At 43.8% G+C, this 27,883-nt stretch overlaps 1 protein-coding gene across 1 annotated transcript in view; it reads left to right on the top strand.

The window, feature by feature from the left end:
• The window catches only part of ACTN2 (actinin alpha 2), a 73,824-nt gene that overhangs the window by 16,061 nt on the left and 29,880 nt on the right, over nt 1–27,883 (top strand). Inside the window, exons 2-7 of the mRNA XM_047088685.1 lie at nt 13,416–13,530; nt 14,456–14,575; nt 15,371–15,457; nt 19,415–19,502; nt 21,260–21,338; nt 25,139–25,220. Coding sequence (XP_046944641.1) covers nt 13,416–13,530; nt 14,456–14,575; nt 15,371–15,457; nt 19,415–19,502; nt 21,260–21,338; nt 25,139–25,220 — 571 coding nt within the window. The remainder of the gene's footprint in view (nt 1–13,415; nt 13,531–14,455; nt 14,576–15,370; nt 15,458–19,414; nt 19,503–21,259; nt 21,339–25,138; nt 25,221–27,883) is intronic.

Below are 27,883 nucleotides of genomic sequence, written 5' to 3'. Positions count from 1 at the left end.
TGCCATATCGTCTACTAGAACACTTTATGCTATAGTATGGAAGCATATGTTTATGAATTTTGTATCATAGTATGTAATTGTCTGAAATGGCTCATGATATGGAGGCTTCATCGTATATTTTTGTGAACACTGTCCACTCAGCATGAGCCCTAGGCAAGAACTTTTTGAAGGAGGAAATCGGAGCCTGGTTCCCTCAGGACGGAGTGAGCAGGAACTTTGGAAATGGCCGGCTCCCCTGTTTTTACCCCTTCTGCTAACCAGAGCTTTTCCCGTGTGGAGAGGAATCCTGTAGACGTACCTGATGGGGACTGTTTCTGCTTTAGGACTGCGCCCTGGCCCAAAACACCAATGCAGAGCATGTGGTGTCTTACGGAGAGCTGTTTCATTCTAAATGAGCGCTTTAATCCCTTATGAGGCAGCCATTTATTTGGGTCCCTGAAAGTAGTAACATTATGGTGAACTGTTTCTTCAGTTCCCCGGATGGGCTGAGGAGGGAAACATCAGTTCGCTTTTCTAAAGAAAAGCCTTGCATTCATCCTCAGGAACAGAATAATAAAAGTATAATAAACGTTGCTGTTGCCTAAAACCAAGCAACAGTTGGGTTTGCCCTGTCACTGAGCCACATCTTGCACATAATTACCCAGGCTGCAAGGGAACAAGTTATTTTGGGAAGCATAGCTCAGGATCAATCATATGTAAGGCTGTTTGTTGGGAGCTGTAGATGCTTGCTTACCAGAAAGTCCTCAAAGGAATTCTCCACATAGCTCATGCCAGCTTGGGGGAGGCAGGTGTGACCCCAGAGAACTCCCAGCCAGTGGCTAAGTCAGGCTCCTGGCCCGGGAATTGCTCTGTCTTGGCTGACCAGGCACCTGAGAGCTTTCATGTGGTTCTTTGAGCTTACCCCCACCTCCTTTATTTAAAAAACAAAAAACACACAAAAAAAACAAAAAACCTTTTAGAGCAAGAATGACTGAGACTTTGATATTGAAGATACTTGATCTGATTAGTTTAACACATGCTTCCAGCCCTAGAATAGTTTGGGTAGAATCTGCGTATTTCTAACCTCTGCCTTTTTCCATTCAACAGTTAAAACGGGGGAGTTTCACCAAGATCATTTACTAACGGTCCTTTAGAAGAGCTAGGACTTTTTTTAAATAAAAGGTTTTAAAAATAAGTTTTATAAATTTTTATATAAAAATTTTGTTTCCAAAAAATTCAAAACAATTTTTTTCTTGTTTCAAAACACAGAGAATCGGTGGAGCAGAGACGTGTCTGATGTTCTTGCTTGTTACTTTACGTACTTTGCCGATAATAGGAATGTAGAGATGAGTAACTGTAGCTGAGAAATGAAAATCAAGAGCATGAGTAATAAAGACTCCTGTAAGTGGTGATAAAATGTTTGTGGGAAATTTTCTTGAGCAGGGAGGAAATTAACAGATGGAAATACTTTAGCTTCTAGATAAATGTAAGATCTTTATGAAACAGGGAAACGTGCTAAATAATTCAACCCAAATTTAGTATTATTTATGGTGATTCGTATGAGAGGGAACATGGGGACACGTATTAGACTTTAAATGGAGGCTTTGACATGGAAAAGGAATCCAGTAAGCTGAGACTTAGGACAGTTGTCATTTTCACAGGACAAGGGAAGCATACCGTCACTTAAGATCAGCAAATGATAGATTTCGATTCCGCAGATCATTCTTGTCTTCACTGAAATCAGTAACATTTTGATCGGAATAACGAATATTTTAGCGTGTTTGAGGGTTGACCTGTCTTTAGAAAATGGACCCTAAAGCCTGAAGTATGAAAAGACAATTCTTAAATAAAGGTAAAAAGTGTGACTCTCACACAAACATAGAAGTGAATGCATGTTAAAGATGTTATTTAACTCATTAAAGAAAAATGAAGAGGAGTTAACGAGCAGTTCAAGAGAAAATCCAAAGAAGAGGCACATTTATAGGTTAGGAATAGCGAGATGAACGTCCACAGGGCAGGAGACGTTTTTCTATGGGAGGAAGGAGGATGGTCCCTGTACAGAACAGAATGCCTTTCTTGTCTATAGGCAAGAATGATTTGATTGTTCTCCTTTATCTATGATTTAGGAGTTGGACAATAGCATAGGAGGGGTGCTGTAGACAAGGCACAGGTTTCCTATTGAAGCCTAGACTTTTCCCGATACAAAGTAGCCTTATTAGTTGTCCTTACCCCTTTCCAAATTCGTAACTTTAATCTGTCCGGTCCTTTTCTGGAAGTTGTGGAGGAGAGTCCACATACTGGAGAGGCCATTCCTCAAGCCGGAATCAGTCTGGGCTAGATTTGGCTTTGTGAAAAAACCTAAAAACCATTTTTTTTTTTTTTCCCTGTTAGCAGCCTTAGGGCTTTACAGAACCTTTCTTTCTGTATTCTGAACAGCCCAGGACCTAAATGGAAGTCAGTCTTAGGAGCCTGGTGACTGAAGCCCAAAATTCACGGTTCAGAATTTCTGATGAAAACCAGACATGGGTGGAACTATCTTTCCAAGTGCTGGGAGAGCCATCTTTAACCTACCCACTTAAAGGATCATCCATTAGCCTGATTCTATTTTCGGATACCCTCAGCCATGAGGTTGTCTTTTATTTTTTACAAGGGTTTTTTTTTTTTTTTTCCTTCTTTTTTTGGCAAGGTTACAGAGTCTTTTTTAACATTTAAGGATTCCGTAATGAAGTTTGACATGATAATTTTTTAAAAACCTGGAACTTGAGCAGATAGCAGATTTTAAACTCCTCAGTCTTTTTTATTTTTTCAGTAAAAAAAAAAAAAAAAAAAATCTGACTGCTTTCGTCTTTACTAACTGTCCCAGAAAGTCTGGCAAATGAGATCCTATTGAGCAAATACTGAGTGCTAGTATGCTCCAGCCACCTGTCAGGAGCACAGAGCAAAGACCCCCGCTTAGAAGTGTATCACTTCCACCAGCATTTTATTTTATTTTAATTTTTTAAATATATTGTCCAGTTGGCTAACATACAGTGTATACAGTTGCCCTTGGTTTTGGGGGTAGATTCCCTTGATTCATCACTTACGTACGACACCCAGTGCTCCTCCCAACAAGTGCCCTCCTCAATGCCATGCCCATCCCCCATTTTCCCCTCTCCCCCAACCCCCCATCAACCCTCAGTCTGATCTCTGTATTTAAAGAGTCTCTTATGGTTTGCCTCCCTCCCTCTCTGTTTGTAACTATTTTTTTTTACGTGGTGTCCCACGTCAGGTATTTCTGACAGTATTTTTTCTGCTTTCCCACCAGGTCCTTAAAGGACTCTGATAGTGACAGCCCCCCTTGAGTTGTTCGTAGGCTACCCTACCCCCCAATTTGAGATTGCCAGACATCCTAACTTTGGATAGAAGAGACCCCCTGAACGCTGCTTGCTGACAGAACTTGGGGGGGAGTGGTGGGCAGTGAATCATCAGTGGAAAAAGACTTCTTCTTTTTTCCCCACTTACTTTGTCTTTGAGTAATTAAATTAGTATTTCTGAGTATCCCTGGGATTCAAGTTAAAAACAGTACTTTGGGGGCACCTGGGTGGCTCAGTCGGTTAAGCGCCTGACTCTTGATATCAGCTCAGGTCATGATCTTATGGTTGGTGAGTTCCAGCCCTGAGTCAGGCACAGAACCTTCTTGGGATTCTCTCTCCCTTTCTCTCTCTGCCCCTCCCCTGCTTGCTCTTTCTCTCTCTCAAAATAAATAAACATTAAAAAAAAAAAGCAGTGTTTGGTACTGTTGAACTTCCAGCTTATTTATGACTGGAATTGTCACCATTTCAAGTGTTGAAAATTCAAATAAGTGCTAGTCCTCTCTGTGTGAATCCAGGTATGCCTGCTGGGTGTTGGGTTCTGTGGGTGATACAGAGGTGAGTAAGACAGGATTACTGTGGTCGTTTTGGTGTAGGCTTGCAGGCATATGAAAGTCTGAGAAATCAGTGTGTGTCTGCCATTTGCAATGGGATGAAATGGGATTTGCCTTTTTTTTTTTTTAGAGGGAAAGTGACTCATCTTTATGTCAAGGATTTGCCTTTTTTAAGAGTTAATTTTTAAAAACTTTTTAAATGTTTATTTACTTTTGAGAGAGGAGCAGGCAGAGGCAGGGAGAGAGGGAGACACAGAATCCGAAACAGCCTCCAGGTCCGAGCTGTCAGCACAGAGCCCGACGTGGGGCTTGAACTCGTGAACAGTGAGATTGTGACCTGAGCCAAAGTCGGACGCTCCACCGACTGAGCCACCCAGGTGCCCCTTACAAGACTTAAATTTTAAGGCTCTTTATACTTAGTGTATTTGGAACCAAGTCCTGATGCAAATGTAGCCCTTTATATTAATTGTCTCTTGGGAGTACCTTAAAAAAAAAATTACCCAGGCATAATATTTTTTCCTGCTATCAGCCAGAATTAATGTTCTGAACACCTTGTGCCTTGAGGAAGTGAAGAGATGCTAACGATGTTCTTTGTTCTCTGACCAGTGGTGTGAGTACTTGTGGAAAATCCGGAAAAGATGAAGACCTGGCATCTTTCCGGCTTCTTGGATCCCAGACCTTCTCGCCTCCCTTTTCCGTCTGTATTACTGCAACAGTTTATGAACTGTGCTAAGCAACAGCTTGTTTATGCTTAGTTATTGGAGGTGGAATATCTCTTATGCTCAAGTAGACTGAGATCGTGACTGTAGGCTGTCTGTTTTTCTATGCAATGGTTTAATTCCCTTTTAAATTAAACCCCAAAGCACCTCAGCTCTCTCTGAATTATTGCCATCACTGAGTGCTGTTCTTTTGTGTTTCCACATTTGTGACATATTTTGCGTTCTCTTTAATTCATCACGCATCACAGTCAACTCGTTGAATTAGGTCAACGGTGCATTCCTTAGGGGAAGAAACAAGCCCCAGGAGAGAGGAGCCGACTTGCCCACACCAGATGCTGAGCCGGTCACAGAGCTAGGCTTCAGATTTTAGGGCTGCTGTTCTTCAGCGACTGCTGACCTGAGATGTTGCACGCTGTGTTATCTAGCAGGATCTTGGAGCTCTAAGCCGAGGACTGCCCACTGTGTGCTTAGGTCCCTGGTTAACATTAGGGCTCCGTCTTGCAATTGGTTGTAGCACAGGCAGGATCCTTACAAGTAACCCTTTAATGCTTACATACTTCTTTCTCTGGTTACATTTTTTTGTAATGTTATGTGAGTATGATGTCGTGTGGCAACCTTGAAGGTTTGGGATTTTTTTCAAGATCAGATGATTATGCTGACCAGTCAATATTGTGAGTGACTTCTGGGTCCACAGCACTTCCTTAAACGTTTTCCGAGATGGTTATGTGTCTGAATATTTAAATGTAAGGCTATGTTGCTGATTGCTGATGTGATTCTGGAGTGGCCCATCGTATGGATCGCCAAGCGCATGTCCTCATGTGGTGTGTGGACTGGAATCTCTCTCTTGGCTGAGGGGACGGTGAAGCTTTGTGGTGAACCAGAACGTTCTGCCTCTGCAAGCCACAAGGGGCAGGAATTTCTGCCCTCTCTGTCAGTGGGCGCCCTGCTCTTTGTGAGGGTACTGTCTCCTTTTTAAACACTAAAGCTGAAATCACGTTTACTCCAGAGGAATAGCTCTGACCTCCTCTCCTGCATTAACCGGAGATTTTATAAATCTGTGCAGCTTTCTAGATGCTCCCCACCCCTTACTTTTCAAATATTAAAACACACACACACACACACACACACACACACACACACACACACACGAAAGTGATTAGAAGAAGTCTTGGCAAATTGGGAGTCTATGGAGTGGAAAAGAACACACCATTAAAGTGATTATTGTAAATAGAAAAATAAATGGAGCATTTTTAGAAAAATCAACTTAAACCACAGAGTGGTTTCCGGTAGGCGTACATGAGAGTGTGTTCAGAACCAGTGCAGTAGGTAACGTTGGCTGACCGGCTTTCACAGTTCTCCTCCTCCTGATAACTTTTTCAACAATTTCATAGAGTTGATCGTGACAATTATCCCGTGTTTTTGTAGCTGGGAAAGTGTCAGGGCATGAAGGACAAACAGTTACATGGAGTCAGAGTCAGAAATAGAATCTGAGTTCTGAGCCATGACTGCAGGCTGGGCCGGGCTTGACCTCCGCCTCTCCTGGGGCCCACTGTCCCCGCTTACCTGGGGCCAATTCGTCCCACCCCACAGGATGCGGGCCAGGATGGACACGGCGAGCCTCCCGGTGTCTCCACTCGCTGGGGAAAGCAAGCTATGGGCAATCTCAAAGTCACAGAGCGCTTTGACAGTGCCCCAAACTGATTTGGATCTGAGAACAGTACTGTTTCATAATTGGTGGTCTTGAAAGCTAAGACCTTTCTACCCCCTGAGCCTCATGCAGTGGGCCTCTGCCCAAATGTCCCAGCCCTCAGCGGGCCCTGTTCTGTTTCATTCAGAAAAATCCCGTAAGCTTTTCTGAGTGCCCGTTTCAGGAAATGTGATCTGAAATGAGTATTTTATGGCATTATCATCAGTTAAAGCTAGTTTAACAAGAATGAAGGAAATGTATAGGTGTTGTCTTGCCATATTTTTGTTTAGTAAATTGAACAGTCTTACAGGAGGCAGGCCACACCTAGAACCAAATTGCTGAAAGAATTAATAATTAACTGATAGCATGAAATAGACTGCTATGCAGACAACTGTGTCAGACTCAAGGTGGATTTTTTTTTTTTTTTGGTCCTTATCTGGGTAATGATCTCTTCCAGGTAGAGATATGAACTTGTGTTATGTCAATAACCGTAGTTATTACGCATCTTGATTAAAAGACCTTCCCTTTTTCTCTGTGGAAAAGTCTACAATATAGGTGTTTATGTCTATAGGCTTAATTCATTGAAAAAGAAACCAAATGCAAATGTATAGCCTTCAGTAACACAGGCTTATCTCAGCATTTCATGTAGTACTTTTTTTGTCATTTAGCACAATGTGCTGATTGGCATAGAATTCATCTTTGAGAAAGACAGTGGTCAGTCTTACAGTTCTTGTGGACTAAGTAGGGGCTTTGCCGGTACATTCTTCATGAAGAAGGAGTGGCCTCGCCCACCGCTGAATGGGACCGACAGTTCTTGGTAACAGCTACTCCTGGGAAACTCCTTCAACATATATTGTTCTCAGCCACCATGTTTCAGGGGTTAAAGAACATTTTCTGCGCCTCTTGATTACGTTTAGGAATATAATAGAGGAGGGACTGCTGATAGTTTGAATATCCTTCAGGCTTTCTGTGTGAAAACCTCCTCCTACAAGCCATGGGAACACAGCCTTCACCTCTGGGCCCTTCTCCTTTGCACCCTGTTTCTGAAGAGTTTTTATGCCATGGCCAGGGCAGGCCTGTATTCAGGAAGATCAGTCTGCGCCCCCAGGACTGCCCATCCTGGCCGGTGCCTCACAGGTGGTGATTCCTTCTCTTTTGGGAAGAGATGCTGATATTTGCTCCTGTTGTCTCAGGAATATACATGTCGAGACAGAGCTTTCCACTGCCTTCCCGCCTTTTCCTTTTGTTTTCATGTGAGCTTCTTTGGAAGGTGGTAAGGACTTCAAATACTATCAGCCTTTCCTTTCCGGAGATACGGATCTTCCTTGACTTCTGATGGGGTTACATTTGGATAAACCCATTGTAAGTTGAAAATACCGTAAGTCAAAAATGCATTCTCTACAGCTAACTTCCTGAACATCATAGCTCAGCCCAGCTGACTTTCAGCGTGCTCAGAACACTTCTGTTAGCCTGCGGTTGAGCAAGAGCTTCTAACACCACGCCTGTTTTATAACAGAGTGTTGACTGTCATGTAGTTGAATACCGTACCAGAAGTGAGTGACAGAAGGGCCATCCATGTATATGGGTGCAGAATGTTGGTAAGTGTATCAGTTGTTTACCCTCGTGGTCCTGTGGCTGGCAAGGAGCTGCTGTCCCTGACCAGCGTCACAAGAGAGGACCCTACCACATAGCACAAGCCTGGGAAAAGCTACAGATCCAAAATTCCAAGTATGGTTTCTACTGAATGTGAATGGCTTTTATGCCGATAGGAAGTCAAAAATTAGAAGTCGGACCATCGTAAGTCAGGAACATCTGTAGATGGTTCTGTGGTTTCCTGTCTGGTTATCTTTGGATGGCCCTGAAAGTTTTTTTTTCCACATGCCTGTCTTTGAGCTGCAGAAAGCATTGGTACTTATTGCTAGGTGTAGAGGCGTGGGGAATGAGCTGTTCTCCAGGAGGGAGGTAGAGGAAGCAGGAGAGGAGGTTGGAGAACCTCACCTGTGACTGAGCAGTTTCTGGGTTGAGCTGTGACCTGTGGAGACTGTGGCCTGTTTCCTTGTTGGACTCTGTCTAGTTCATAGAGCATCATTTTTCGTACGAAAGGACATCTGGCTTGGTAGTCTGGTTTGACCCAAGGAGCCTGCCTCAAAAACCGTGTGGACCTACCCTCATTCCACGCTAGTCCTCCAAGATTTAGTTCCCACAGACTTTAAAGATGTGCGTTGCTATCAGCCAGCAAGACAAGCCACAAAGAAGCCTTCGGGTAACATGTATGGAGGTTTGCTCTGGCTGTTGTTGCTCTGTCTCCCCCATAATTAGCAGGCTTTTCCGAGAAACCGAGGACGATTGGAAACGCATGAAGAACAGTCTCTATAGACCGTGGTAATTAAAACTGTAAATAGAATGAAAATGAAATGTTCTAACAAAGCTTAAAATTCCTTTTCAGAGTGCACTGGCCTCTTTGCAAGCTATTATCTCAGAGCTGTTGGGGTCCTTTCTTCACATTCCAATTGGTTAGTTACCACCTTTATTGGCTCCTTGGAATGCTCATTAAAGATAGGGACCCTTCATTAGACTTAACTAAATAAATTGACCTTTTCGATTAGATTCATTCTCTGGATTTGCACAAAGGAATAATTACCTCTGGGAAATTACCTTCCCTGTTATGTATACCTATAAAAAGGTAGGATCAAACAGACCTCCACGGTGTTGCATAGCGGGGTCAGGAAGCTTGCACGGATTTCATGAGCAGCTTTGGGGTTCTGTTCGGGAGTGTTTCTGATACTTTTATTATGAAAGGACTTAAATCATGTGGTAACAGGATAAGGTAATTTTCACCAGCAGTAGTTGCTCATTTTAAGTTGAATCTGAACAAAAAGAACTCTATAAATATTTTAGGTCATGATATTTTTTGCCTGTCAATTCAATTTTTAAAAATCATGACCTACAACAGACACATGAAAAGATGCTCAATGTCACTCCTCATCAGGGAAATACAAATCAAAGCCACACTGAGATACCACCTCACATTGGTCAGAGTGGCTAAAATGAACAAATCAGGAGACTGTAGATGCTGGCAAGGATGTGGAGAAACGGGAACCCTCTTGTACTCTTGGTGGGAATGCAAACTGGTGCAGCCGCTGTGGAAAATAGTGTGGAGGTTCCTCAAAAAATTAAAAACAGATCTACCCTACGACCCAGCAATAGCACTACTAGGAATTTATCCAAAGGATAGAGGAGTGCTGATGCATAGGGGCACATGTACCCCACTGTTTATAGTAGCACTTTCAACAATAGCCAAATCATGGAAAGAGCCCAAATGTCCATCGATGGATGAATGGATAAGGAAGATGTGGTTTATATGTACAATGGACTACTATTTGGCAATGAGAAAGAATGAAATCCTGCCATTTGCAACAACATAGATATGGAACTGGAGGGTATTATGCTAAGTGAAGTAAGTCAGTCAGAGAAAGACAGATGTCGTATGTTTTCACTCATATGTGGAATTTGAGAAACTTAACTGAAGACCATAGGAGAAGGAAAGGGGAAAAATAGTGTCAAACAGAGAGGGAGGCAAACCATAAGAGACTTTTAAATACAGAGATCAGACTGAGGGTTGATGGGGGTGTGGGGAAAAGGGAAAATGGGTGATGAGGATTGAGGAGGGCACTTGCTGGGAGGAGCACTAGGTGCTGTATTAAGCAATGAATCACGGGAATCTACCCCCAAAACCAAGAGCACACTGTATACACTGTATGTTAGCCAATTTGACAAAATATTATATTAAAAAAAATCATGGCCTGTTTTCTTGTGCCTGTCCCAACAGGTTAGATATATGATTAATCTCAGTATTGTGAGTTAAAAAAACAAAACAAAACCAAAACCATGTTTAAAGTAGTTTTTCTTGCTGAAAATGGGGCCTGGGATGTGTTTTACTGAAGGATAACTGGAAACAGCTTAACTGTCCATCCACAGGGAGCTAGTTACATAAAGTATGGTATATGCACTACAGGGAAATACTACGCAGCCATGAAAAGGAATGATCTGTACTGATGCAGAATGACCCCTAGGTTATATTTTTTAAGTGGGTAAAAAAAAAATCCAGGTACAGAACAATGCGTATACTCTGATTTGTATTAAAAGGACAAAAAACGATGTGTGTATCTGTCTCTATATCTGTCAAAGATCATTGAGGAGATACACAAACGAATGTGTGTGTTCCCTCTGGGGAAGAAAGCTGGGTGGTTGGGAGTAGGAAGAAAGGGATGCTTTTCACTTCATACCCTTTTGTACCACTTGAATTTTTTTTAAGTTTTTTAAATTTATTTTGAAAGAGAGAGAGCGAGTGCACATGCGCAAGTGAGGGAGGGGCAGAGAAGGAGAGGGAGAGGGAAAATCCCAGGCAGGCTCTGCACAGACAGCACAGAGCCCGATGCGGGGCTTGAACCCATGAACCGTGAGATCATGACCTGAGCCAAAGTTGGATGCTTGACCGACTGAGCCACCCAGGTGCCCCTACGTGAAGTTTGAACCAAGGAAATTCATTACCTATTCAAAAAGTAAATAGATAGGGGTGCCAGGGTGGCTCAGTTGGTTAAGTGTCCGACTTGGGCTCAAGTCATGATCTCATGGTTTGTGAGTTTGCGTCCTGCATCAGGCTCTGAGCCTGCTTCGGATTCTGTCTCCCTCTCTCTCTGCCCCTCCCCCAACTCATGCTCTGTATCTCTCCCTCTCTCTCTCTCTCAAAAATAAATAAACTTAAAATAAAAAATAAATCGCTTCTCAGCCTTTTGGCTAAGATCAAGTGTAAAAAAAAAAAGTAAATAGATAAACTAATATTGAAATAAATAAATGATGGACTGTTTGTAACAATCTTAGTTTCAAACACCAAAGTTGGGTTATCTAGAGTAACTCTGTCCCATAGAGCTTTCCATGATGCTGGAAATGTTCCGTATGGGCACCATCCAGCTCAGTAGCCGCCAGCCACATGTGGCTTTTGAGCACTTGAAAAGTGGCTGTGCCCAGCAAGAAGTTGCTGTGGCTGAGGTCTCAGAGATATTTGCCTGTTTTCCCCTCTAGGGCTTTGATGGCTTCCTGTCTCACATTTAGGTCTTTCATCCATCTTGGGTTTATTTTTGTCTGTGATGTAAGAAAGTGGTCTAGTTTCATTCTTCTGCCTGTTGCTGTCCAGTTCTCCCAGCACCGTTTGCTAAAGAGATGGTCTTTTTTCTGTTGGATACTCTTTCCTGCTTTGTCAAAGATTAGTAACCAAGAGCACACTGTATACACTGTATGTTAGCTAACGTGACAATAAATTCTGTTTTAAAAAATAAGGAAAAGAGAAGTGGCTTGTGCAACTGAGGAACTAAAATTTTGATTTCCTTTAATTTTTATTAATTTACGCTTAAATAGCTACACATGGCTAGTGGCTGCCCCCATCGACTGGGGATAGATCTAGAGTATGTGGTTTCAAGTTGTTCTTCTGTTTAAAGCTGACTAAAGTTCAGATGTGTTTTGGGAGACCTAATTATTACTGTAGGCTCTCCGAGTAAAATGAATTCTTCTAAGTCCAAGAAGACGCCTACATTTTTGCCCTTGAACTTAACGCCATCACATATTTGTTGAAAAAAGTGACAATCAGGTTTTTAAATCTTCTTTATTACTCAGGAAAATCATTTTTATGGAAACTGTCTTTTTGTGGCGTTGCACGAAAGCTGTTTGTTTTTTAGGTATTCATTTTGTCATCTAGAACACAGACCCTATCTGCGTGTCTCCCCACAGAGTAACGTGCCGGGCATTTTGTTCTTGAGCCCCACAGCTGTTGTGAGACAAGGGGACAGTTTGCATTCTTAGCCAGCAGCTGCCAGAAGCACTTCTAAAATGGTTTTGGCAGGAAATCGTGCGCAAGTGGAAGCCAAGTTAAATGCGGCTTGAAAAATAAACAGAATGACTTTGGATGTCACTTCATATATAGTCCATCTTTCCACTGAAGATTGTCTTTGTAATTTGTTAACCCGACTAGGCTGTATCTAATGGTCTTTTGAGATGCAGGGTCTAGCTCAGGGCCTGAAATATGCCAGCCGGTAGGAAGTTATTGTTACTATTACTGTTATCATTATTTTTAATGACTGACTCTACTGCAAATCTGTTTAATTAATTTAGTTACTGGCTTAACATTGTTGTGCATTCAGGATAAGCTAGATGTAGGTAATTAGTGGTTAGGGGTCCCCTCCTCTCTTCTCCTTTCTGCGACACAATACCGCCCACCCTCTGCTCTAAAGCAAGACATTATGAACATTCCTGAAACACTATTTATTCATCCGTTCTGCAAGCAAGCTTATTTTTGTTGTATGCAGGGAATAAGCACACTCTAATGTAGTCTGTATTTCCTACAAAGTAAGAGGTTTTCGGAAGGCATAGGTGTGAACATGGTACCTTTTTTTAAAGTCCATTTATTTTGAGAGAAAGAGCACAAGTGGGAGAGGGGCAGAGACAGAGAGAGAAAATCCCAGGCAGGTTCCATGCTGTCAGTGTAGAGCCAGACACAGGGTTCGATCCCATAAAATGTGAGATCATGATCTGAGCTGAGGTTAAGAGTCGAATGCTCATCCTCCTGAGCCACCCCAATGCCCCTGAACATGGTACCTGTTTGTTTGTTTTTTTAATGTTTATTTTTGAGAAAGAGACAGAGCGAGCAGGGAAGAGGCAGAGAGAGGGAGAGAGAGGGAGACACAGAATCCGAAGCAGGCTCCAGGCTCTGAGCTGTCAGCACAGAGCCCGACACAGGGCTCGAACTGACCAACCGTGAGATCATGACCTGAGCCGAAGTCGGATGCTTAACCACCTGAGCCACCCTGGCGGCCCTGGACGTGGTACCGTTTTAAACAGAAGGCACAAATTCCTCAGGCGGGCATATCAAATAAATGATTTTCTTTTGTCCCTAAAGGGGAAACTAACAAAATCTTACTTTAGTCTTTCAAGTCGTTCTTTCCACCAAATTCTCCCCAGAGGAGTTCCAGCCTCTTAGACTCCCCAGAGTGCATACGATGTCAAGTGTTGTCTGCACGGAGGGGGGCTGACCGCTGATGGGTCTGTGCCCAGCAGTGTCTGGTTCTCGTTGCAGACCTTCACGGCCTGGTGTAATTCCCACCTAAGGAAAGCTGGCACCCAGATTGAGAACATCGAGGAGGACTTCAGGAATGGCCTTAAACTCATGCTGCTCTTGGAAGTCATCTCAGGTTGGTCCTGGATATCGCATAGCCGTCCTACCCAAATCCCGTGCGTCCGCGTGTGAGCACTAGATATGCGTCTAGTTAGAGATGACTGTATCCGAAATTCCCTTTGAACCTGGCTGGGCAAGAACATGGTATTATTAGCAAAGAAAACCTTTCCAAAGAGCAGTCTGCCTGGACTTCTTTTTCTGCCCTGAATAAGGAGTAAATTCTGCTTAAAACTGACTAATTAAAATCATGTTTGTACCGCCCACCTCGAAACAAAATAAAAGAAAAAAAGTGACGTTTATGTGACTACCCACCAAGCTGCCCTCTCTACTCTTAGCCCAGCTAGCGCATCTCCCAAATGTTGTCGTTCATGCAGCCAGCCGGTGTATGTGTTGGCGTAACTCGGAAAACATGAGCTCAAATCCCAGAGGGGTTGTGTTTTGCCCTGAATTTCAGTTGGCTGGATTAGAGTTTGGATGAGAGGAGGGATCACCCTTGAAGAAGTGTGACTGGGAGGGCGATGGCAAGTCTGCCCCGATCCATATATCTTCATAATCAGGCGTCTCAGCCCTGGCAGCCACCGCGGTGATTTGGACTAGGCTCTCGTGACTTCCTCTGATAGCTAGTCGGCGGCTCCAGACACTCCCAGGATACCAACCAGCTTTTCTCCGTTCTCCTTTGTAAGTTGGCTCGTATGTGGACCAAACTGGAGTCTCCCGGCAGATCTGAAAAGCATATGGCTCCACATCAGTCCATTGGTCTTGAAAGTTTTTTTGGTCCGTGTTCCTCTACACTGTGATTTACAGAAGCCAGAGACCCATCAGAAATAGTCAGATACCGTGCTTTCCATTTAAGGAAGCACCGACTCTGAATGTTGGCATCTTGGTTCCACGTCAAGGAATTAGTTTCTCTGTGCCTACGCTCTTCTTTTTTCATCTGACAGGGGAAAGGCTGCCGAAACCTGACCGAGGAAAAATGCGATTCCACAAAATTGCTAATGTCAACAAAGCCTTGGATTACATAGCCAGCAAAGGCGTGAAACTGGTGTCCATCGGGGCTGAAGGTAAATGAGGTGTGAGAAGAATAACCTTGGCTGCCACACTGATCTCACAGTGGGGGGCAGGTGTGCCTGCTGCCGGATGAATTCTTCCCTCCCTCCCTTCTGTTGCTTGTGTCTGCTTCACGTCAGGCTCTCTGGTAGGCTCTGGTGTCTAGAGATGAGAATAAAAGGTAGCATGAATGGGAGACCAGGCTCCGAGGTTATCCGTAAAGACGAGAGTCAAATATAATGCTGTCTTCTTCAAACCGATTATCGGCATGAGAAAGACCTTAACCTTCCCAGTCACTCTGAAAAAGAACTAATGAATAGGAGGAAAGTGACCTCTTCATTCTCTGGGATATTGGGAACCCTGGAGAGTTTGGTAGGAGCTGAGACTCCCCTGCTTCTTAGTTTACACAACTGAATCCTGTGAACCTGCCACCTGGGGACCACTGGAAGGATCGGGGTCTCAAGAACAGCCTGTGTTCTGTGTATCTGATGACTTAGAACCCTAGCCCATCTAGTCTTTACACTTTGGAAACTCTTGGGTTGTTTTTGGTGATTATGCATTCGCAAGATTTGTGCTTATGATTAACTCAGAATTCATTTAATCTAGAGACATTTGGTTATGAATACCGTATTTATAACTAGACACGCTGCCACACTTACAAAAACATCAACTGGTCTTTCTGCGTGTGGATGTAGTTTCCGATAGCTCGGAAGTCAAAGCTTAGGGGAAACGTACAAGTTATAGGAGAAGTTTATGCACCGGTTATGTTATCACGACACTAATTTGTTGTTGTGTTTTCTCACCTAAAGAAATTGTGGATGGCAACGTGAAAATGACGCTGGGTATGATCTGGACCATCATTCTTCGCTTTGCTATTCAGGATATTTCAGTTGAAGGTAAGAGATATGGTTGAAGATCTGATGGTAATGAGATACTTGGAGTGGTTGTGTAAATTGAGTTCATAAAGTCAAATTTGAATAGGGCTTTTAAGCTGGAAGTGCCATTTACATGATTTAAGGAAAGATATGGGAGTTGGGTTTTCACAGGTTTTATATTTGTGTGGGAAAAGACCCCAGCAATACTGTTTCATTCACGGGGGTGGAGTCATTTGGGGAAAAGATGAGCACGTGTTCAGAACAGAAGTCGCTCTTTAAAATGAGCATTTTTTTGAGCTTCTAATTTGCTTATTATACTAGTAGGTTCACAACTAGAGCAGTGCTGTTAAGACTTAAAGCTGAAACACTTTTTTTCAGGTGCAAAAAAACAGTTGAAATCTGAGTTCATTCATTCACCCTCCCTCCTTCCCTCCCTTCCTCCTTTCACTGTCTGTTTCTGTCTTTCTGTCCCTCTTTCTGTCTTTCTGTTAACAAAATCTCTATTGTTATTGTATCTTTCGGCCCAACAACTGTTCTGTCACTATAATAGAATCGTAATCCTTGGCGTTCCACCGAAGATGAAAATCTTTAGTCTTTTACGCCCACTGTACTCCTAAATATTTTGATGAATTCAGCACTGTTGAAAAGTGTCAAATTGACATTCTCAAAATTAGAAGTTGGCCTGTTTAGGCTTCACATCACAAAATGTATAGCCGCAGAACATATTTAAATAAGGCGGTGTGAATTGTCCAGCCAGTCAGCATCCTGTCATTTGTCGCCTGACAGGTAACCAGGTACCTGCATGGTGAGGGGGGCGTTGTTTATAATTCTGCCCAGGATGGAGTCCCCGTTGATGCTGGTTTTTCAGATGACGTCAGTTGCTAATCAACCAACAAACACTAAAAAACCACTAATTTATCTACTGCTGGACCAGATGGCATGAAGCCTATGGTATTTACCCTTAAGGAGTTTCTTACCCACTTAGGTTATTCCCGTCTGGCACTGAAGCCCCACTTGTGTCATCTAAAAATCCAAGTAAGGTATGATGTATTAAAATCTCAATAATTCAGGCTCAGAAATGACAGCCAGCTTGAATTAATAAACAGCCTGAATTTGAAAACTTCCATAAATGTACTTTTATTCAAGCGCATTTCTTTCATTCTGGCGAAAATAACAAAATGCTTCTTAAAAGTTCTCACTGTATTAAGAGGCGGTAACTCGTAATAACTTTACCAATTTTATGTACTTCCAGATATAAATATTTAAACAGTTAAACCCACCTTAAAGAACAAATACGAATTTTATGGTTTTACTATTTTAAAAATGTTTACTTATTTTGAGAGAGAAAGAGAGAGTGTGAGCAGGGGAAGAATAGAGAGAGAGAGAGTCCCAAGCAGCCTCCATGCTCAGTGCAGAGCCCAGTGTGGGACTTCATCTAACTAGGAGATTATGACCTGAGCTGAAATCAAGAGTCGGACACTTAACTGACTGAGCCACCCAGGTGCCCCTATTTTTATTTATTTTTATTTTCTTTTACTTTTTAAATGTTTGTTTGTTTTTGAGAGAGAGACGGCACATGAGCAGGGGAGGGGCAACGAGAGAGACGGAGACACAGAATCCGAAGCAGGCTCCAGTCTCTGAGCTGTGAGATCATGACCTGAGCTGAAGTAGGATACTTAACCGACTAAGCCACCCAGTGACTGGCAAATTTAAATTTCCGTAGCAGTTGTGAGATTTTATTCATCTGTTTGCCTTGCTAGCCTGTTTCATTTAAACTTTGTAATGTACAGTACATTATTTCCTCCTGGCGTACTTTTTCTTATTAGTTCTATTGGCCAGGACCACTAGATAGGGAGTTTCATCCTTCAGCATCTGTACCAATTAATATTTGAATGAGGTCTTAGAACTTTCAGTTGCTTTTCCTTTTTTTTTTTAATTTTTTTTTTTAACGTTTATTTATTTTTGAGACAGAGAGAGACAGAGCATGAAAGGGGAAGGGTCAGAGACAGGGAGACACAGAATCTGAAACAGGCTCCAGGCTCTGAGATGTCAGCACAGAGCCCGACGCGGGGCTCGAACTCATGGACCGTGAGATCATGACCTGAGCCGAAGTCGGCCGCTCAACCGACTGAGCCACCCAGGCGCCCCTCAGTTGCTTTTCCAAACAAGAATTTTCTAGAGAAGAGATGTGAACAGGAATCATTCAAGTTATTCCATAGCACATGAAATTTTGGGAATGTGTTTATTTAAACTGGGTTATAGGTCAAAAGGAAGTCAGAACTAGAGTGGATAATTTAAATAAATAATTACGGAATACTTATTTTGATATTAAAAAAAAAATAAACTTCAAGCTCTAACTGAAATGGGAGGCCAAGTTCCAGTGTTAGTCAAGAGTCCATGTGTTTACAGGGGTTTTCTAAACTGGTAACACTTAAATACAGACAGAGTCCTAGATTTTAGGAGCAGGTTTGAGGAACCGTTTGGATATATGTAACTTTGGGTTCTCCAAGAAGCAAGTGTCAGGTGGGTATTAGATGCTGTCTTAGTCTGCCCAAAAACACCATAGACTGAGTGGCTTGAACAGCAGGAATTTATTTTCTCATGGTTGTAGAGGCTAGAAGTCCAAGATCAGGGTGCCACTGTGGTCAGTTTTTGATAAGGACCTTCATTTTGGCTTGTAGATGACCACTGTCTTGCTATGTCCTGTATCTCTTCTTATAAGGGTGCTAATCCCATCATGGGAGCCCCACCCTCATGACCTTATCCAACCCTAATTGCCTCCCAAAGTCTCCCTATCTAAATAAGGTCAGGGCTTTAACATCAGAATTTTAGGGGGATAGAAACATTCAGTCCAGAACAGACATGCAGGAGATTTGGGGGGGGGGCGGTGGAGGGGAATGCCTGTGAAGAACAGGAAATGGCCAGTGCGCTTGGCCAACACCCATGCTGGAGAAGGGAAGGGAAGGCTTGGGGGAGAAGAGTCTTACCTGCAATGTGGTCCTTAGGTCTGTTCACAGGCTGGCGGGGAGCCCCTATGCCTCAGTTGCTCTTAGAGGAGCCCCACATGCACAGGATGGCCCAGTTCTAGGGCCCCTCCCTCGCTCAGTCTTTGGCTGGAGCAGCTGAGGAAGTATGGCCTCTGGGGAGTGAGGGGTGGATTCAGAGTGCCACCTGGGACCTCTGTGAGCTGCCCTGTGCTCCCAGCAGCAGGACATCGGAGCCGCCCAACTTCATGGCTACCACAGGGGGGTGTTGTTGTTTCCACTTGGTCAGAACTCAGGTGGCCAAACCTGAAATGCACTAATGAAAGCCTTACAGTATCAGAACAATCACTGGGTAAGGGAGTAAATCTGAGACACTGTGGCCTCTAGTGAATTCCACTTACCCAGGATTCCAAATGGTAAGTGAATTGAATGACAGGTTAATGAAGTCATAAACTACACACAGATTTTAAAGTTTCCTTTAAAAATGGTAAATTGCCCAAATCCCTGAAGTCTGGTTGTTTGATACTTCTGGTATCATAACTTGCAGTTGCTCCTGCATTGTCCTTTTCAGGTCTCTCTTTTTATTGTTTAAAGTTTATTGTATTTATTTTGAGAGAGGGAATGAGGGAGGGGCAGAGAGGGAGAGAGAATCCCAAGCAGGCCCCACGCTGTCAGCATGGAGTCCAACGCAGGGCTAGAACTCATGAACCGTGAGATCATGACTTGAGCCAAAAATCAAGAGTCAGATGCTTGACTGACTGAGCCACCCAGGTGCCCCTCCTCTGCAAGTCTCTTAAGTGTCATCACAAGGCAGTCCCTGGGCACAGGGTTCTGGCTCCCGCCCTTCTACAGAGACCACAGGAAGAGAGGATGTGTTTGATGGTTGCCCCCCCCCCCCCCCACAGGACGTCTCCTTTTAGAAAGTGACTGGGAGTTGGGTGCATTAAGTAGTGAGTATTTCCACGCGGACACTTTTTCCTGGCTGTCATTACAGAAACCTCTGCCAAAGAAGGTCTCCTGCTTTGGTGTCAAAGGAAAACCGCTCCTTATAGAAATGTGAACATTCAGAACTTCCACACCAGGTAAGCAGCCAGGGCCCTGGGTTCTTACATTCTTACTGGGATCCTTAGATGGCAGGGAGGACAGTGGTTCCTTATACTGGTGTCTTCCTGCTCCTGTCTGAGCCATGTTTTATGTATGTAGAGGAACGGAGGCCATAGAATCTCTAATGCTTAAGATCTCTCTGGGGATGGGGGGGGGGTGTCTGATTAAGGTTTGAGGTGCTGGTAGAACAGCTTGGTATTGATAAGTGAATACCTTGCAGCACCTGAATGGGGCTTCACAGTTTGGGGGTGTAGGACTGCACCTCACCGTTGCCTTCACCTGGTGTTGGGAGGAGGTGGAAGGCGGGGCTTCTCGGTGAGAAGGCCACGGAGGCAAAATGCGTGTTCCCACAATGGATCGTCTGCACACCGATGCCTCCCTGTGTACGATGGGGAAAGACGCTTCATCGGCCAACTTCGTATGCTGGGATTCGAGAGAAGTAGAACACTCACATTTGCAGAATGACAGGAACCTGGAGAAATGAAAGCTAAATGCCATTCGAGAGCACGGTTTTGTCATGTGCTTCAGTATTCTACCTCATGCAGGTCTTCTGTCATTGCTATCTGTGGGTAGACGAGCTGTCTGTATTGTCGCCCTTTATACCGTGGGTTACCTATGAATATAAACGAGTCCCCAGCCACTGTGGGTAATCAGAGAAATGAACGGTGAGGATGAGCCACAGGGGAAAATCGGGGAGGTTCTTCTGGGGAGACAAGTATCAGTAGAGTGTCTACCAAGTGTCAGGCACGGAGCCTTGAGGGGCAGAGGTGGGAAAGAGGACTTCCTGTCCCTGTAGCACGCAGTCTGGAGGGCATGAGGAGCCACCAAGGGCTGAGACCTTCTGCCAGCATAAAAGTCAACCAGTTCCAGACTGGCTTCTCATTGACCTTCTTGCTTTCCTCCTTGGGCCCAAGATTGGCCCAGGCACTTCAGCTGTGTTGCCCCTGGGGCTTCCCTCCTGCCCTGCCTCCCCTTCCTTCCCTGGAGGAACAGAACTCCAGCTCCCAGCCCTCCGTGAACCCCTGGTCATCGCTGGGAGGCTCACCGCCCTAGGTCGTCTGAAGAACGGTTAGCGCAGGTGTCTGTGGGGAAACAGACCGGAAGCCCAGGCCCTCCTTGCTAAGTCCCTCAGGTGCTCGCTTGTCTTTGCCTTTTTAAAAACATGTAAAGAGCCTTATGGGGAAAGACATGGGAGTACCTGGGAGCTCATGGTGACTTTTCAAGTATACTAAGAATCTTGGAGAGAAGTATGTCGTGGACATTTCGGGGTAGACGTCCTCGTGTGTGTTTCTTGGGTAGACCCTGGCACTTGGATCCACATGGGAGACTTGGAGGAGAGAGGGAGGAGGGGTTTAGGGTGGAGGGCACTGAACCGGGAGGAGAGCAAGACACAGTAGAGGGGCGTCTTCCTTCTCGTCACTGCCGGGTCTCCCAGCCCAGAGCCAGAGTGGGCTGGCGGGACGGGGAAGAGTCCTGGGCCCGAAGCTGTAAATGAAGAAGAACCGAGGACCCTAGAAACCCCCCGGAAAGAAGACTGGTGTTCAAGGAAGGGACCACAGTATACTGGGTTGGGTAGGGAGGGAGGTACATGGGGCCTTTGGTGCATTAAGTCAGACAGAAGGGCGTTAGGGGCCATGCGTCCCAAATTTCGAGGCTCCATCTGACCCAGGGCAGACCCTTCCTGCTGCTTTTTCTCCATTAACACGTGTTCCTGTTCTTCCTGACCATCGTGCAGCTGGAAAGACGGCCTTGGACTCTGTGCGCTCATCCACAGACACCGGCCCGACCTCATTGACTACTCAAAGCTTAACAAGGTCATTCTGGGGACCTGGCATGCAGCGTCCCACCCCCCCGCCCCTCAGCATGTTGTCCTGAAACGAGCACATCAGCACTGAACTCACACGAACACCCAGGCTGCCACCAGCATCCTGTCCCCAGCTAGCCTTGCACGTAGTGCAAATGGGAAGGGGAGCCAGGAAAATCCTTTTATTAGCGATTAATTAATTATTAATATTAAATAATGAAGATGGGACAAGACCCAGAGCCACATCAGCCTTTTGGCCCAAATTAAAATATGTTCGTCCATTTGGCTTGATTTACTTTGAAGGTTTTTAGAGATGTGTCTCAGAGATTTTACGCTCCCAGATTGTAAATATGAGAAGTGAAATATCTATGGTTTGGGGTAAAGAAGGGTTCAAATTCCCTAGGCCTTCCTTTCAAATTCCCTTTACCTTTCCTGCAGGGTTGAGCTGCAGACATTCTCACTCAGAATTAATTTCTCACACAAGGGACACTCCATAATCATCTTGCCATTGACAGAAGGTATTAGCCGTAGCCTCGGAAAAGGGTTTCTGTCGTTCAGTTTTGCTCTCTTTAGAAACTTCAGCCGAGGAAATTTTAATTCTCTGTTTAAGCTTAAGCTTCAGTTCGCTTAAGTTTCCATTAGCGTCAGAATCCTTTCTTTAACAGTGGTTTAAAAACGTGAATCTGTGACAGAGAAAAGAATGCCAGGCCCCTTCTAAACCTGGCGGTAGGTAGTCCTGCTGCCCTAGACTTAACGACGCGTGAAGATCGAGGGCTAGAGGCGTTGCCTGCCCCGAAGATGTTCCCCCAAGCGATGGTTACGGCCCAGTTCCTTCCGGTTGCTGGTGTGCTTCGTGGCCTTCACGTTGAGTCACGTGTTTTGCTTGGAACTGTTTCTGCTGCATGCTGCCCTCACCTGTGTGGTGCGCACGGTCATGGGAAGAGTGTCCTGGCTTTTGCCACCTTCTTATTACTTTTTTGCAATTATTATTATTTTAATGGTTGTTTTTGTTGTTTGTTTTAAAAAAAAATTTTTTTTAACATTTATTTATTTTTGAGACACAGAGAGACAGAGCATGAACGGGGGAGGGTCAGAGAGAGGGAGACACAGAATCCGAAGCAGGCTCCAGGCTCTGAGCTGTCAGCACAGAGCCCGATGCGGGGCTTGAACTCACGGACCGCGAGATCATGACCTGAGCCGAAGTCGGACGCTTAACCGACTGAGCCACCTAGGTGCCCCTAATGGTTGTTTATTTTTGAGAGAAAGAGGGCGCCAGCAGGGGAGGGGCAGAGAGAGAGGGAGACACAGAGTCCGAAGTAGGGTCTAGGCTCCTGGCTACCAGCACAGAGCCCGATGTGGGGCTTAAAGTCACGGACCGTGAGATCATGACCTGAGCCGGAGTCCGACACTTAACTGACTGAGCCACTCAGGTGCCCCTGGCACCTTTTTAGCTGTCACCTGCTCACTGACTCCCTCCCAGCCTGTCTCCGATGACAGCTACTCCTGAGAAATTTACTTGTACCGTAACGGAAGGTTGCCTGAGTGCCTCAGCTTTTCAAACACATTCTCTTATTCTGGAGTTATTTTGAAAAGTTTCAGACTTGGAGATAGTGTATACTTTTTTCAGTGAATCTCTATCTTGTTTGCAAAATGAAGAGATTGCTCTAGATCGAACGAGTTTCATTAGCAGTTTACGGTGGTCGATTTTTATTACCAATGGTCCACAGACCTGTGGTAATTTGCCATGTCTGGTGAGTGAAAAATGATAGCAATTAACAGTAGCAGTTAATAGTTACACAGCTCTAGATTAGAGTCGGTTATAAATAAATAGGTATATTTATTATACACATATGTATGTATTAATATGTAGGTTGCACATGCATAGATATCACACATATATATTCATACATGTACTAATATGTATATTGTGTATATGTATTATTTTGTGTATGTTACATATACATGCATAGTCATTCAGTACAATGCACAGTAAAATATAATGCACTGATGAAGTAGGTACTATTATTATCCCAGTTTTATGATGAAGGAAGTAATGGAATTCAGAAATCTGCCCAAGGTCACATGGCCAGTAGCTGAGCCAAGAAAATACTTAACTGCCACATTTTCTCTCTCTCAATCACAGTATAAATGAGGTAGTTTTCATAGAGTCGCAGAATCATTGTTGTAATTTTTTTGAGAGCGAAAGAGAGAGAGTGTGCAAGTGAGTGAGGGGCAGAGAGAGGAATGGGGCTTACACGATGTATGACTTGAACTCACGAACTGTGAGATCAGGACCTGAGCTGATGTCAGGTGGTTAATGGCTGAGCCACCAAGGCGCCCCATTATTCTATTTTTAATACTGAAATTTTTCTTACGTGTTTAAAACAAAAAGATACTTTTACTCAGCGATTTGGCTTTATAAATAGATGCATAAAATACACAGGTAAGACTCACTTGGTGATAAGGCTGCTTTTAATGAAATGATGATATGCTTTGTTAAAACATTTACTGGAAAAAATGTTTTGCCTGAAATGTATACTCTGTGAGGCCAGGAAGCTTACTTGGGTTTCTTTGCTGAGCCTCGTGAATGTGTTTTTGAAGGCTGCCCTTCTAAAACCGCTTCAGCGTATGGAACTCATTCTACTCCTGTAAACCATTGCAGTTTCTAAAATGTTTAAATGGCTTTGATGTTAAAATTCATTCAAGCGATCCCAGGACTAACACTACTTTTCAGTTTGATTTTCTATCTTACCTACCCCCATCCCATTTAAGGTTCCTAATAATCTCTTAAGTGGATCAAAACAAGAAGTGTTAAATAAGTCTTTAAATTTTTCTGTTTCGGATATACACCTCTGGTTAAATTTATTTTGTTATGTTATAAATTAACACACACACACACACACACACACATAATTTAACCAATCTTACTGTGAAGGTAAATGTAATCTTAAGAACAAAAATTTCTTCACAATTTTCATAATTTTAGTCTTTAGCTTCCCAGAAGCATACTTTTTTCAAATTGTTTAATGTTTATTTATTTTGATTATTTATTTTGAGACACAGAGAGCATGAGTAGGGGAGGGGCAGAGAGAGAGGGAGACAAAGAATCCAAAGCAGGCTCCAGGCTCTGAGCTGTCAGCACAGAGCCCAGCACGGAGCTCCAACCCACAGACCATGAGATCAGGACCTGAGCCGAAGTAGGACACTTAAGCGACTAGGCCACCCAGGTGCCCCTAGAAGCATAATTTTTGCTCTTGGTAGCCATCTTGGTAACCATCTTGCTCAAGGGTAGCCACCCTTGCTTCTTTAGGGATCCAGATGTTTCACCGGCCACCATGTTTTCGTCCTCTTTACCCCTCAGCTTTCTTACATTTAAAACAAAGGTGTTAGACATTCTCCATGATGCCCTTCCAGATCTGGAAAATGTACGTTTCATGATTTCTTCTGGAATCATTTAAATGTTGTTATCAGTAGAGTTGAAAATAAGCTCGGAGGTCTTCAGGGTTCTTTCTGGTCCATGAGAGAATATCTGTCAACTTTTCTGTCTACAAAGCAGTTGGCCTGTTCATTTGGCTCACATCTTATGATTTGCAGTGTGCATGGCTCGTGTGGCTTTCACATCATTTTTGGTTTTTCTCTAAATGTTTGGAGGGATTGGGAAAAGATAAGAAGGAATATTACTTACACTCTCATGGGTATGTGGTGGGCATGAGAAAGTCTCCTCTGAAAAGTAAGGTATGTAAAAAACATTACTCGTAACCCCTGTCCAAAAGATACTTTCAAAAACTGGCTATGCTGTGTTTCACACAGGATGACCCAATAGGAAATATTAACCTGGCCATGGAAATTGCAGAGAAACACCTGGATATTCCCAAAATGCTGGATGCTGAAGGTAAGAGGAAAATTGTGTTTACCGACTCATATAAAATCCGTGGACTGTGCATGCTGTGGCCACGTGTGGGGGTTTGTAAAACTTTATAGCCAAGTTACATCTGGAGTACTTAAGAATCCGAGGAAGTTTCTGTCCTTGGCCACAGGAGGGTTAAGGGAATTTTCCTTGTACCTGGCTCTTGAATTCTTTTTAAAAACCCTGCTCAAAACCACGTAGCAAAACTATAGTGACAATAATTTGATAAAAGGTTCAGCTTTGGCAAAGAAAAGGCAGAATGCTTTGCTTTGTGATTTGCTTTGTGATTTCTATTTTTGTAACAACACATCGTTATTTCTCTTAACAATGGAGACAAGTTTAGCAAAGAAATCTTGTGAAGTGTCAGGACTTCACAAGGGAAAAAAAAATCCTTCCAGCCAGAAGAAGTTACAGGATCGAAATACACAATACTGAACGTTCAGCCATCGGTGTGCCTCTCAAGCGTCCACGTTTCATTTTGGGTCTAAATTACATTCAGTTAGATCTGAAAGAAGCTCACTTTCTCAGCAGTTTTCAGCTGAGCACCGTTCATGCTGGGGACTGGTTTCCAGTAACTTCTGTGCTCTCTGCATGTGATGAATTTGTGTGCATTGTACCTACGGCACACCATTGAAAGGACAGATATGTGGAGACCATCCATTCAATTCACTTGTTTGCGATTCTCTTCTCACTCAGCAGACGTGTATCGAGCGCCCACTGTGTGCAGGACCCTGCTGGGTCCTGCAGGAGATCACGAGGTGTGGAAGGCAGGGTCCTACCCTCAAGGAACTTCTATTACTATGTTTGTTGTTGATACTATTCTTCCCTGATGGTCCATTTCTTCCCCTAATTGACATGGTTGGGGGAAAGCAAAGAACTTGATTAGAGGCAATTGTCAATCTTCTGATCCTCCTTATTTTTGGTGATTGCATTTTGAATTATAAACTAGGTGGCTTGAAACAACGCAAATGTATTCTTTCATGGTTCTGTAGGCTATAAGTCTGGAATCGAGCTGTTGGCAGCCTCATGCTTCTTGCAAAATCTGGAGAAGAGGTTTCTTCCTTCCTCTTCCAGCTTCAAGAAGCCCCAGGCATTCCTTGGCTTATGGTATCATCCATCACTCCAACCTCTGACTTTGTCCTTACATGACCACCTTCTGTCCATGTCTGTCTCTCTATCTCTTTCCCTCTTCTTATAAGGACACCAGTCATATTGGGTTAAGGATCTTCCCTACCCCAGCATGACCTCCTCTTAACTTGAGTATATTAGTGAAGGCCTACTTACAAACAAGGTCACATTCTCAGGTACTGGGGGCGGGAGTTAGGACTTCAGTATATCTTTTTGAGGGACACAGTGCAACTCAAAACAGTGATCTTTGAAGTAGGGTTCTAATTTTACCCACTTATTTGAGCATTTAAAGAAATGTTTATTCATTTAGAGAGAAAGAGTGTGTGTGTGCGTGAATGGGAAGGGGAGAGAGAGAGAGAGAGGAAGAGAGAGAGAGAATCTCAAGCAGGTTCCATGCTCAGTGCAGAGCCTGACACAGGGCTCAATCTCACGAACCTCAAGATCATGACCTGAGCCAAAATCAAGAGTCAGATGCTCAGCCGACTGAGCTACCCAGGCGCCCTTTAATTTAATCATTTTATCAAACACCCACATTATTGGGTGTTAACACTTGAATATACTCCTCCGAATCTGTGTACGGTTTTCAAAAGCTCTTTAGAGAGAGAAAGTAGTAAAATAATGAAGTAGCAATGGAGAACAGTTGCTTTTCCTTTTTGTCTGTCTGTCCTCTCTAAGCCAAGTTTACATTTGTGCGATATCTCCTTGGACCTTTCCATAGAGTAAATAACTACCCAGAGTTTACCCACTTGAGTTAATAGCTAGAATACTAAAGGGAGGAAAAAACAGGAGACATTTAGCTAATTAATGCCTCCTTAATACACTGCAGTTGAGGGTGAGTTCAGGGTCACCATCATTATTCCTCTGGCATGCTCACATGCTTCTTAGTCGGTAGATTTTCCCCCTTCGTTTCTGAGTCCTGGTCTGGGCGTGTATCCATCCTATGTATCCTTCCAGGCCAGTGAGATGTCCTGGTACGCCTTCATTTCCTCCTCCCTTGTGACACATCTTAGTCTATTCCTTTTCTTTTCCTTTCCTTTCAAATGGTTCAGAAAAAGGCTTACATACTATATTATTTTCTTTGTAATTTCTCACAGGAATCTTCTGGAAGCGTCATGAACTTGACTGCCTTGAGTGTGGGGCATGTTGTGATATGACTGCCCAACAGGTCCCGGGCTATGTGACCGACCCTTTGTCCTTGCTACCTGCACTCAGACTTCTCGTCACCACAGCACTGTATTAGCATGTCCCTGTTTCGGCCACAGCACGTGCTGGCCACCTCCTCTCAGGACGCCCACCCCTCTGGTGAAGGCTTGCCTTCCTGCCTGCTGCTGCTGACCTCACTTCCTGTCATTTGTGTTGGTCTCCGGACCCTATGTGGGGATTTTCCAGTGGCTACTTGGGTCTCTCTCCCGTGAACAGGTTACCTGTAACAAACACTGGGGAAACTTTTCTAATCTTACCCGTCTTCCCTGCTTTTAAAACATTCTGGAAGTTGTTTCCCTATTTTCCTCACAAACCTT

This window comes from Lynx rufus, unplaced genomic scaffold (genome assembly GCF_022079265.1).
Source record: "Lynx rufus isolate CCGP_SWC_20201006 ecotype Redwood Valley unplaced genomic scaffold, mLynRuf1.p SCAF_25, whole genome shotgun sequence".
Taxonomy (NCBI): domain Eukaryota; kingdom Metazoa; phylum Chordata; class Mammalia; order Carnivora; family Felidae; genus Lynx; species Lynx rufus.
This window is presented reverse-complemented; position numbering and strand designations above follow the sequence as displayed.